Below are 12,624 nucleotides of genomic sequence, written 5' to 3' on the forward strand. Positions count from 1 at the left end.
GCAGCGCTGGCTCACTAATCTGTCGCCCTAATAGTCTCTCAGATGTTCTTGTGACCCCAATTGTCCACCAGACAGTATTTCTAACAACCTCTTTGCGAGCAACATCGAACATGACTCAGTCAGTCCAATTAATTATTGTCGGATATGCCCAAAACCGCCAAATGTGACTGGCCAAACATTGGCTAAATAACGTCACACTTGACATTAGCACACACTCAAAGTCAGGTTTGTTTGTATCTGACGTCAAGGGTGATTTGGTCTTTTTAAGAAAGCGGCTTCAGAGAGAGCCTGCGGCAACACTCCCGGTAATGTATCCTGTTGTTGGTTGTCTGGCTTTTCAATGTGACTGGCTTCATGTGGTACTGAAATGTTACAAAGAAAATGTTTGTTTTAAGAAACACTTGCTGACATGCTGGTATCTCTTCTGTGTACTGTATTACTTGTTTATTACTGAGAACAAATATGTAAGACGTGTTTGTTTTTCCTAACGTGTTCAACTTCAAACGAATGGAACATGTCAAGTGTTTCTTAAAGACTAGTTTACAGTTGTACATGTAACGATTTCAAATGGGTCCCAATTTGTGTTGCTGTTGTAGTGTAAGGAACTTATACAAGAAGGAAGGGTCATTTCATCATTGTGACAGCGCTTCAATTTTGAAAAACTTTATTGGTCGCTTATTGAAGTTAATGGGTTGGCATGGCAATTGTACCCATGATACCTCTGTTTCACCTTTATCTAAAAAACGCTTTAAAGTATTTTAAAAAACGCATTATGTCTTGTTGACTGATATTTCTCTTCTAAAGGTGTGCGTGTGTGATGGCCTGTCAGAGTTAACCAAATATAGGACGTGACTGTATGCTGCAATGCCTGCAGTTTGCCTCAGTGATTTACATTCAGACTAGTCATCTACCCTGTGTTATTAGCTAGCATACACACAAGTCATGACAGCAATTAAGTTAGAGAGGCTGTCAAATTGGCTATTTGTATACTAGGACAGAGGATGTCGTATGTGTACAGATTGTAAACATTTGGGATTTTGGGGGATACAAAATCTAGCAGTTTGGCACCAACTTGATTCAGTGATGTAATGACCCTTACTTCTTTTATATATTCCCTGTTGTTGTGTATGTGAATGACATAAGCTGACAGGAAGTAAACATGGACTTAAGCTGTTGCCTAGCAATGCAATTCCCTTGAACCAGTCTTTACAACACTGTAGTTAGTCACTCTTTGTCTTGTAAATGTCCTCTGAAAACTTAAGAAATGCAGCCAGATCGTCTGCTGCATCTCAGCTTTGTTTGGCGGTATGTTTTGACATCATCTCTAAGCAGTCCTCAATAAGTATCTTAATCCTTAGAGTGCTCCTGACCAAAATGTTCCCATTTTCCCAGCCACTAGAAAAGCAAGCTGATAAAAATAGCAGAGGCCAACCTCTGGGCGTCTGTTGTCTCTTACATAACCATTTTCATAAGCTCCGGAGATGTGATACTGCTACCGAGGAAGTTGGAAGTGTTATCCAGTCAGTGTTGGTCCCAGGAGCCTTTAGGCCCTCACCTCATATAGGCAAATGGCATAATCAATGATGCAACACACTAAAGCAGTGGAACTAAATGTTTTTTTTTTTTAAAGCCTTCTTTCGTCTGGCAGCGACAGGAACATGGTCTTGTCTAACACAAAATACAAAAAATAGTGGTGTGTCTGTGGCACTTTGTGTTTGGCTGTGCAGGAAGGCTGTATCAACTTGATATACCAGAACATTTACAAACAAGTCTATTCTGCAGCTTCCTCTTGTTCTTGTGAGCAGCTTTAATGTGATAGAAACATTGCATCAGAGCTGTTGTTATGTTACAACAGCTTTGCCTTCGGGGAAGGGTGTTTTTTTCATTTAGTCCAATCCAGGATAACTATTTGGTCGTAAACCATATTGCAATACATTGGTGCACATTGTTGTGCTTCTTTTTTTTATAAAGGCACACAGTTCAATTGATTAGGAAATAAAAGATTGTATTTTCATTGATTAAAACAAATCTGGTCTTTAGTAGTTTTAAGCATACATGTTGATGACAAAATGCCATTTGATCCTTAAACTGTTGGCAAAACCTCATAGCTGCGCCCTGCCTCCTTCCTGAAAGAAGTGTTTCACACAGCAGAGCTGAATATAAACCGTGACGAGGCCATTTTGTCTTACTTCGTCTGACAACATGTTCCCCATATTTTATAATAAACCAAAACAATTGTTTACACTTTACCTCTAGGATTGAACTCGGCTGGTTAGAGACCGTTGCTCTGTGGAGTAGGATACCCTTGTTAGACCTCTTCCCAGTGCCGGCTGGCGTTTCTGCACATACACTGTAGTTGACAAATAGATTGATACCCGTACTCGATACTAGAGGTTCTCAGCCATTTTGGCTCTCAACCTCCATAAAGCAAAACCAGGTCATCTACTTGCGCTCAGTGTGCAGTCATAACTGCATATTTTTTATGTTTGATTAACATTATTAAAGTAATTGAACTAATTGAGACTATATACATTTGTTTGTTGTATTGTTTATCTTTCCTCTTGATGGCTTTGGAGTGTACAGGATCTTGGTGTGTTCTTTATCTAAACTAATAAAGAACACTGTTTGATGGCAAGATTGTAATTTTGTGTCATTATAATAAAGCACATTGATTTAAAGTCTGCAACTCATGATTATTTTCACTGTCAAAAGTTTTGACAATTAAATTCTTGATTTAATTGGTTGGTGTATTAAGGATCAGAAAATAAATGGCCATTGCAATTTCCCAGAGCCAATGGCAGAGGAAAGCAGCTAATCCACACATGTGAGAAACTGGAACTAGAGATTGTTTGGAATTTCATTTGCATTTCATATTTAAACAATGAATTGATTGTCAATTTTGTTTCAGATCAATTCTCTCTTAGTCGATTAATTGATTAGTTGACTAACATTTTCTAAAGGTAAAGGTGCGATTACTCCAGAAGTATCAATCACTCTCGACATAAAGATTTTATTTTGAAAAAAACATGGTATGTCCAAGTGAGCTCTTTTTCCTGTTTTTGTTTGGCTCGTGCTTGCAGCTACATATATATATATATATATATATATATATATATATATATATATATATATATATATATATATATATATATATATATATATATATATATATATAATTTTTTTAAATGCCATAAATTCAAGCCAGATAATAGCTCCGGCTGCCCGCCAGCGCCCGGTCGTACGTTATGCTCATACATGCACCATGCAGCTCTTCTGGAACTCCTGGATTTCCTGAATCTCCCTTCCTGAGAAAAATAGGTCCTGTCTTTCATACCCATAACAACATTGTCTGTTGTCCAAAGGGAGAATGTACTCTGTGTATGCAGGAAGGGATCAAACGGCCATGCATTGTTTGTTATATATTCTCTCATGCACCTCTCGCATAACATCTCCAGACATATTCCAGAAACCATTTACTCATGGTTTTCCCAGTTATGTTGTGTCTGAACATATCTTAATGGAGACTTGATAATGATGCAGTATTTATTACACATGCCCAATGGTTTCATCTGACTTGGAAAGTACGATTTGTTTTGTTGTTTGTTATTTTTTACTTTCTTAGTATGCCAAAGCATTGCAGCCAAGGTTGAGGCAAAGGACAAATACGAAAGTGTGTGTATGTTGATGTGTCATCAGTGCAGCTCTGTATCCAAAAGACTGACTCGAGGCGAGTTGACACAAGAATGAACTGTATTGTAGAGGTTTATTAACTAAAACTTTACTTTTTATGTAAATGATAGCAAATACTATCAAAAGTTTATACTTGCATTGTAGATCTGAGTCAAAGGGCTAAGAAATTAATTAGATGTGGTTTGATTAAGATGAGATTGATGTGGCAAGTGTTGTTGTTGGACTAGTGTGGCTGTGTACAGTAGAAAAAGTCAGATGATCAGGGACCTATTTCTCGTATGTGGTTCAACTAAGTCGATCAAATGTCCTGTTAGGCAGCTTAAATTAACCCGATGATTGAAGTCAGGCTATCTCGGTTTCTCAAAGGCTGATCTGCGCTCAAACCATCTCGATAATTCGAACCAGACGTCAGTACTCAAGATAGTTACGCGTGCCCGTCCGACTTCAAAAGGGGGAAGCGTCGATCACTGACACCATGATTTACTAACAGCACAAAGGCAAATAAACTCAAGGGAAGAGCCTCTTTTTCTCTGCTGATGAGCAGGAGATGGTCATGAACGTATATGAGGAATTACAGACCATAATCGTGGAACATCTAACACCGCGACCGCTGCGAGGGCTTTGTCAAGACACATGGCAACATATCGCAGACAAGTTAAATGTGTAATCCTGCGTTCACACTAATATTCACAATGCTTTCCTTGCGTGAGTTTTGTGGTTTATTCATTCGCTTCATTCGCGCTGGAGAGGGGATGTGGCTTATCTCCGTGGAAACAGTTATAATCCACCATGGAAGAAATAAACACTATTTCTGCTTTATACTTGTTGTGGAAATCCCACCGTCGGAACAACATGTATATGTATATGTATATATATATATATATATATATATATATATATATATATATATATATATATATGTATATGTGTGTATATATGTATATATACACACACATATATATATACATACATACATACACATATATATGTATATATATATATATATATATATATATATATATATATGTAACATCACCCGTAGGCTCACACAGCTCGGGGAATTTCACCGACTACGTCTGGATGAAAATCCACTTCATTCGCGTCTGTGCGTTGACTTTGCATGGAATCTACTCGTGCGAAAAATTCGCAACGCTTTTAGTGTGAACGCAGCATAAGTGTTGGGAAAATGTATTGGCTAATTTTAAGTGCTTCATCACCCCAATCAATCCGATTATATGTCTTTAAATGCTGCTGGCAGTCGGCTTAATGATATGCATTATCCAATGAGATCTCGCTAGCGAAAATAATTATCTCAACTCTTTCAGAATAAGTAGTTAAAAACAAGCCCAAAGAGTTTCTAATTGATACAAATTAATACTTATGAGGATATATGTATGCGCTTATGTATCATGTGTATATATGTGTATATATATATTATATGTATATGTATATATATATATATATATGTATGTATGTGTATATATATATATATATATATATATATATATATATATATATATATATATATATATATATATATATATATATATAGATAGCCATATAGAACTAAGAGTTTGAATATGTGTGTGGGCGGGTATGTGTGTGTGTAAAGTTGTGCTTGTGGAGGTTTATTTTCCAATGTAAAGTGAAGCGTATATTTCTGTACAGTATTTAAGACTATTGTTTTTAAGTCTGCATGGCATTTGTGGTTGAGATTGTTGTTGACATACGGTTTTTTTTTCATGGGTGAAACTGATGTTTACAGTCAGTGCTGTTATGCTGACGGCAGTACAAAGCCTGCGCCCGCTTGTTCCAGAGCATCAGGGCTGAAAAACAGAGCTCAGCATTCAGTCAATGGACAGTTGGCAGCTGAGTGGCTCAGTAGCCCTGGTAGTGCCATGCTGAACCCGATGGACTTGGGTATAATATACATCCAAACTATTTCCAAATATAATGACATGAAAACCTAGTTAAGTTCTAGGCATAAACCAAGAAGACGCACAACATATTGGTATCACTTCAAAGATGCGTAAATACTTTACGACTGGCTCCGACAAGCTGTGTTGCCTCTTCCAAGTGGGTGGTCTGTCCTCAGTGCGCAGTCTATAGCGATGATAACACACACAACCGGTCTTGTAACACGGACCCAGTCCTGTTTTCTATGCTTTGTAACTGTGATTATTTGCCGTGTCATCACTATTCATATCTACACCATCGCTTTTATGTTTAAATTATTTACTAGAACACGTGTAAAATACTTTGTCACAAGTAAAAGTGCTGCATTAAAAATGTACCAAAGTACCAAATAATAATACATTAATGGCATAAAAGCTACTTTTGCACAAGAGCTGAGTTTGTTTGTTTTGCATTAATGAGAACACGTATTTCGGAGAAACGGTGTGAGTCATGGGAACAGTGGCTCCAATTGTGTATTGAGCCTTTTTTTTTGTTAAGGTGCTTTGTAAAAAGTGCTTTTGTTGAATCGGGGGCCATTCTCTGCTGTGGCTGAGCTCGAGTGAGGCGTTTGGAACGATACTAAGTTGTAGGAGCTTTTGTTTTGCCTCAAACTTGTTTGCTGTTTACACTTATTTTCTGCCCACTTTAGTCCTTCTTGTCTCAATACTTGCATTCTTACAAAATACCTTCTTTTTTTCCCCCGAATAAATTTTTTATAAGCTGTCAGTACAAGACAAGCTGTGGTATTTTTTAGGCCTGAGCTTTTCAAAATAATGTCTTTTTCAAATACTGTCTCAAGGCCCTACACAAGAATGCCATGTTTAGGGAGCGGTTTAACAACTAAATTCCCTAAAAAAAAATGTCATTATGTTCAAATGTTATTTTGTAAGATTTTGTTTTTGGCAAGATTGATTGAAGGAGATGTTTTTACATTAATATAAAATCGATATTTGAGAGATACTTTTGACTGTTTAACTAACACTTGTCTAAGCAGCTTATAATATATAATTAAAACTACTAAAGCCAAGAATGCCTAAAATCATTTATTTCTCAATTATGTGAATTGTGGGTTTTATGCAAATAACCAATGTGGATGACAATAACTAAGTAAGTTAAGCGTAACTAAGCGGTATAGGTTCTAGAAAGAAAATCTGAATCAGCAGGTCAGACTTAAAAAAACATTTGGCATCTAAAATGGACAAAGGAATTGCAATCGGTCCATCTCTACTACTGTGACGCTCTGCAAAAAAGAGATTTTAAGGGGTTGTCTCTTGTTTATTTAAAAAGCACAGCCGTCAGATTTGTATTGTTTGCCGGCTGCATGTGGACAGTTATTGAGACTTCTTTTGTTTTCCCCCTATTCTAGTCACAGAATTACATTTGATACCTAACAGATATATTCCCAGATGGCAAACCACTGTAATAGCTGACAGTTCTGTTCCTTCGTCTTTGTTTTCAGGCCTACGAGCGCCGGTTCCCGACCTGTCACCTTATCCCCATGTTTGTGGCGAGTGACGTGGTGGAAGAGGAGGGCAATGAGGAAGGTTCCACCAACAGGGTTGAGCGCCGCTGTGCCCTGGATGTTGACGCCCCGCGCCTGCTCAAGAGGGTATGTTGCACATCAGGTCATCAGCTAATGTGCATCTAAAGTACAATGCTTTGTGGTTATTTTACCAACTCCTTATCCCTGCACAAAAGTATTAAATAGTTTTTGCATCAGTGTTTGATACAAACAATGTAATATTGTTGCTTTAGTTCAGTTTTAGCTTGACGTGCATACAGTAGTATATTCAGTTTGAACCTTATTTTGGTCTCTCATGTCAATTAAATCTCTTGTAACATGAGTTGTTGTGTGTGGTTTGCAGATTGCCGGTGTGGACTATGTCTACTTCATCCAGAAAAACACACTGAACCGAAAGGAGAGGACACTTCACATCGAGTCCCACAATGAGACCTTCTCCAACAGGGTCATAATCAGTGAGACCTGCTGCTATTCGGTCAGTATCGTACACATCCCAGTGCCACTTATTGCAGACCGTTTTCCACACACAAACATTGTGTGTATATTTGCAACAACACGCTCCTGTAGGTACATGCTGCACAACATCAGGAGAATGCGTCCTCTTCTTACTCAGAAGGCGGCACAGGTTCTGGTTCAGGCTCTGATCATCTTGTGATTAGACTACTGTAACTCCCTCCTGGCAGGTGTACCTGCTAAGGCCATCCGACCTCTGCAGCTCATCCAGAATGCAGCAGCTTGACTGGTCTTTAACCTCCCTAAATTCACCCACACTACTCCGCTCCTCTGCGACCTTCACTGGTTACCGGTGGCCGCCCGCATCCGCTTCAAAACATTGGTACTTGCGTACCGTGCTGCGAACATATCGGGTCCAGTCTACATCCAGGACATGGTCAAACCTTACACCTCAGCTCATTCACTCCGCTCGGCATCTACCAATCCCGTCACTGCAAGCTAATCACTGGACAAAATCAAGACTGTTTGCTGTCCTGGCTTCTCAATGGTCGAACGAGCTCCCCATTGACATCAGGACAGCAGAAAGTCTCTACATCTTCCGGCAGAAACTAAAAACACATCTTTTCCGACTATCTTGAATAAAAAGAGATTAGCACTTCATTGGCACTTACTTATGGTATTTTTGTAGTTTGGCTTTCTTGAAGTAACGTTACATTCTTGATTCTTGTTGTTCTGAGTTTGTACTCATGGTTGAATACACTTATTGTAAGTCGCTTTGAAAACAAGCGTCAGCTAAATGATATGTAATGTAATGTAATGTAATATTTGTAGTGCAGATGCACCTGGAGAGAGCAGATTTTGAGACATGCTCAACCTACTGAGTTATACAAAACCACACAACTGTATTCCCACACACACACACACACACACACACACACACACACGTTTGTTTCTCTTCTAATCTCTGCGCTGCTTCCCTGCACAGAAAGCCATGTTTAGACTTGCTCTAAGCATGTTGCTCGCTATCTTGACCTATCTTTCTTTTTATTCAGTCCACTCACAATCTGGCTGAATGCTCTCAAGTACTGATCAGAAACTAGCATGTCTTCTTGTTTCTGAATGCTCAAGGCTTCACTCTTACTTCAGATCTGCCTATTTATGAATGGGTGTGCTCTGAGTCAATGAGGTCAAGCACATCGTATTAGCCTCAAACTAGCTATAGTGCTAATTGTAGGTCCAAGGCTGCACAGAGGTTCTCACTGTGTGCTTGAGCACGCTGTGCTAACGTTAACCGGGACAAGTCAATTAGACTGAGCTAATGGACCTAGCTAAAGTGGAAATATATTGCTACCCAAGAGTAATAAAGCTACCATCACACTTCTTTGAAAATATTTGTTAAAATATCTTGGTCAAGTTTAACATAAATGTTTGATTTTAATATGTATCACATCTGACACATTGAAACTCATTGAAGCCTTCTTAAATTAGCACACCTGATTTTTTTATGTGCTTCTTGGTCCAACTACTGCAGTACCTGATTCATAACTGACAAGTTGATAAGCTTAAATTGACTAATATGATATGAATAAGTTTCACTGGGAGAATGCGACTCCTGAATTAAAACTGAATTGAAGTGATCCGCTAGTGAGAATACCTATCAGTCATTGCAGTTGTTACTACAAAAAACATGAAGCCCATTCACGGTTGTATCATCATCTAGTGAAGCTGGGTGTGTGGTTACTATAGTGACCTGGTCATCTTGTTTCTGCACGTGTATACAGTATAATATACAGTACAGCTGTTGGCTACATTTTTAATAGAAAGTGCCATTTTGAAAATGCTCTTTAAGGTTAACATTAGGTTTAATTATGATGCAACATCAACATTTTAATCTCCAACAGATTTGTAATTTCATTCCATCCATATTGGCAACAAGCATAGCAACATAAAAAACAATATTTTTATTTTTCACACATACACATATAGCTAGACATTGTAAATTATATATGAGATCACGATACAAGAAGCCGGGCATCCTGATGAAAACATCCACATTATTTATTTTTTAACCCCTTATGAAATCAAATTATGTGCATAACTATGATTCTGTGAAGAGGCAAGGAGTAGTCGTCGATCAAAAGGCGTTTTCACAGAAGGCGGGTCAATCAAACAAGCCATGCATCTGCCAACGGCTGTAAAAGAGGTAATTTAGCATGTGGATGAACGGGTATATCAACATCTCCGAAAAACTCTCTTGCACACATATTATCGGGGTGTGATTGGTTAAGCTAAGTGGCATGCGTGCCCAAGGTCGCTGACCCCTGCAATATGTGTTTGTGTGTGTTGGTACAGGTTCACCCTGAGAATGAGGACTGGACTTGTTTTGAGCAGACCGCCAGCCTGGACATCAAGTCCTTCTTTGGCTTTGAGAGCACTGTGGAAAAGATTGCTATGAAGCAGTATGCCAGCAGTATCAAAAAGGTGTGTTTGTTGTTACACTTAATCAATACATGTAAGTTAGGTGTGTCCTTTGTTCTGTCTGAAAAACTAAATTCAATGCAGAATACAGTAGGTGCTGTATTTGTTCTATGAAGTTTGTTTTTTAGAGGTTTCTGGAGCGTGAGTGAGTCGGTTTGTCATGTTTTAATTGCATAAATAAGCTTGCATAATCTCTTTGAGTGGACAAGGGTCTTCTGCTGCTCTAGGAGGGATGTTGGCAATGTTGATTGCATTTTCTTCCTGTTTCCATTACTTCAGTTGTAAATACAACAAGAATATGCAGAGTATTTGTCTTTCTTGGTTTGAATAAAGTACATATGAAGTATTGTTGGTTTTTAATCCAAATAGCTCACTTAAATCTAATTTCCTTTAATTCACAGGATATTTTTGCCACAGTTGTCACACTTAATTTCTACACTTGTGTTCCTCACAGGGAAAAGAAATCATAGATTTCTACCTGAATGAGCTAGAAGATGAAGGAATCATCAATGTGCCGCGCTGGACTCCCTCATCACCTCCTGTGTCGCTCCCGAGACCAACCAGCCTCTTCACCAGCCCAACTGTCCTCCCCAAACTGGTGGTCACGCCTGCTGTTTCTATCCCGCTGCCCACTGACGCCAAGGACATCACCCGTCAGGAGATCGAGCAGGACAGCAGCACACTTCAGGCAGACAGCCTCACAGAGATTCTGCCTGGTACACCTGAAGGTCTGTTGTATAAGGCACATTGGAACTCAACATGTTGATTGAATTAGCACAGAGACAACTGCGTTTTGGTTTCAATTACACTTTGACTGAATTATGTTAATTTAAGGTGTTATGTTTCTGTGTTACAGATAAATTGGATGCAGATTATATCAAACGTTACCTAGGCGACCTGACCCCCCTGCAGGAGAGCTGTCTGATCAGACTTCGCAAATGGCTGCAGGAGACTCACAAGGGAAAGGTAATTGTTTTACAGTTGGTGTAAGGATGGAATAAAACCGAATAGTAACGTTTAGATTTGATGAATGAAATACTTTCTGTCCTCCTCCAAATGTAATCATTATCAGGGACATCTAATATTTGAATCCTGCTAATATGGCGTACTAACCTGCTGTGATATCAATGGTCTATTTAAATTAGGCAATTGTATGTGTTATCAAAGTTATGAAAGCTTTTTTCTTTTTTGGTTTCATTAACTAACACAAATCAAGTACAGCTAAAGGCTCTCTCCTTTACTATCCAGATTCCTAAGGATGAGCACATACTGCGTTTCTTGCGTGCCAGAGACTTCAACATGGAGAAGGCACGGGAGATCCTTTGCCAGTCACTGACCTGGAGAAAGCAGCACCAGGTGGACTACCTGCTGGAGACCTGGACCTCACCACAGGTCCTCCAGGACTACTACACCGGGGGCTGGCACCACCATGACAGAGGTAGGACCTGACAGTGTGTGCATTGAATTTAAAGGAGTAACTAGATGTTTCGAGGTGACATTGTATGAGGTACTTATCCATAGTCAGTGTATTAGCAACAGTACGCCCACAAATGTGTTGAAGCTACCTAAAAAAAGGACCACTTAAAAACAATCTGTTTAAGTTTGCGATTTATTTAGAATATTTTCAGTGCTTTATCTTGCTGTCAGACAAACCGAAACTGAATCCGTTGTATTCATCTATATACTCTCTTTAAAGCCACGAAAACAGTAATTTTACCTCACAGACCACGAAAGTGGCTGACCTCAATTGGTTATTTTGTTTGTTTGTTGGTTTGTTATGGTGTAACTTTGGTCACACAATAACACATACAAAATAACCGATTGAGGCAGCGGTAGACCAGCATCTCCTGTGTTCTACAAGGTAAAAATCACTGTTTCTTTCAATGGAGTCTCGTGGCTTTGAAGAGAGCTTCAGTTCCCCATTGGAAAGAGCAGTCTCACAGCAAGGTAAAGCTGTTAATATTTCATATGCTTAAACTGATATAGATTTTAAATATATATATATGGTCCTTATTTTTAGTTGCTGCCGTCCCATTCACAGCAGTACATTGCTTTACTTATATGCCAGAGCTCCTGTCTGCGTCTCTCGACAGGAGTGTTGATTGCCATCTACTGATACACTGACTATGAATAAGTACCTCATACAACCGCGCTTCAAAAACTCCCTTTAAGCCCCCCCCCCCTAAAAAATGCTCACATCCTCAGCAATACTCAGAGAAAGTTGAACGTTAAAACATGCGACAACACTTCTGATTTATGTAGGCCGTGTTGAAGTTGGCTTTATTCGCGCTGTTAACTAGAGGAAGACCTCAGTTCTCCAATTTCTTATAGACTCCAGTTACACACACCACATGCTCCAAAGTCATTTTTGGCAACCCACAGCCTTCAGCCATGCAAGTGAATTAAACATGAGGCCAATTTGTTACCACTACTTGGTTACCCAAAGAGTTTACACGCACACACTCACACACGGTCACATTCTTAATTTTGGTGCATACTGGTAATTCCTTGTTTAGAACAAAGGG

At 39.0% G+C, this 12,624-nt stretch overlaps 1 protein-coding gene across 1 annotated transcript in view; it reads left to right on the forward strand.

Annotated features, from left to right (window-relative positions):
• si:dkey-237i9.1 (SEC14-like protein 1) overlaps window positions 1-12,624 on the forward strand; it is a 30,842-nt gene that overhangs the window by 10,252 nt on the left and 7,966 nt on the right. Inside the window, exons 3-8 of the mRNA XM_034529852.1 lie at window positions 7,106-7,255; window positions 7,512-7,643; window positions 9,974-10,102; window positions 10,554-10,827; window positions 10,956-11,065; window positions 11,348-11,537. Coding sequence (XP_034385743.1) covers window positions 7,106-7,255; window positions 7,512-7,643; window positions 9,974-10,102; window positions 10,554-10,827; window positions 10,956-11,065; window positions 11,348-11,537 — 985 coding nt within the window. The remainder of the gene's footprint in view (window positions 1-7,105; window positions 7,256-7,511; window positions 7,644-9,973; window positions 10,103-10,553; window positions 10,828-10,955; window positions 11,066-11,347; window positions 11,538-12,624) is intronic.

This window comes from Cyclopterus lumpus, chromosome 1, assembly GCF_009769545.1.
Source record: "Cyclopterus lumpus isolate fCycLum1 chromosome 1, fCycLum1.pri, whole genome shotgun sequence".
Lineage (NCBI taxonomy): Eukaryota > Metazoa > Chordata > Actinopteri > Perciformes > Cyclopteridae > Cyclopterus > Cyclopterus lumpus.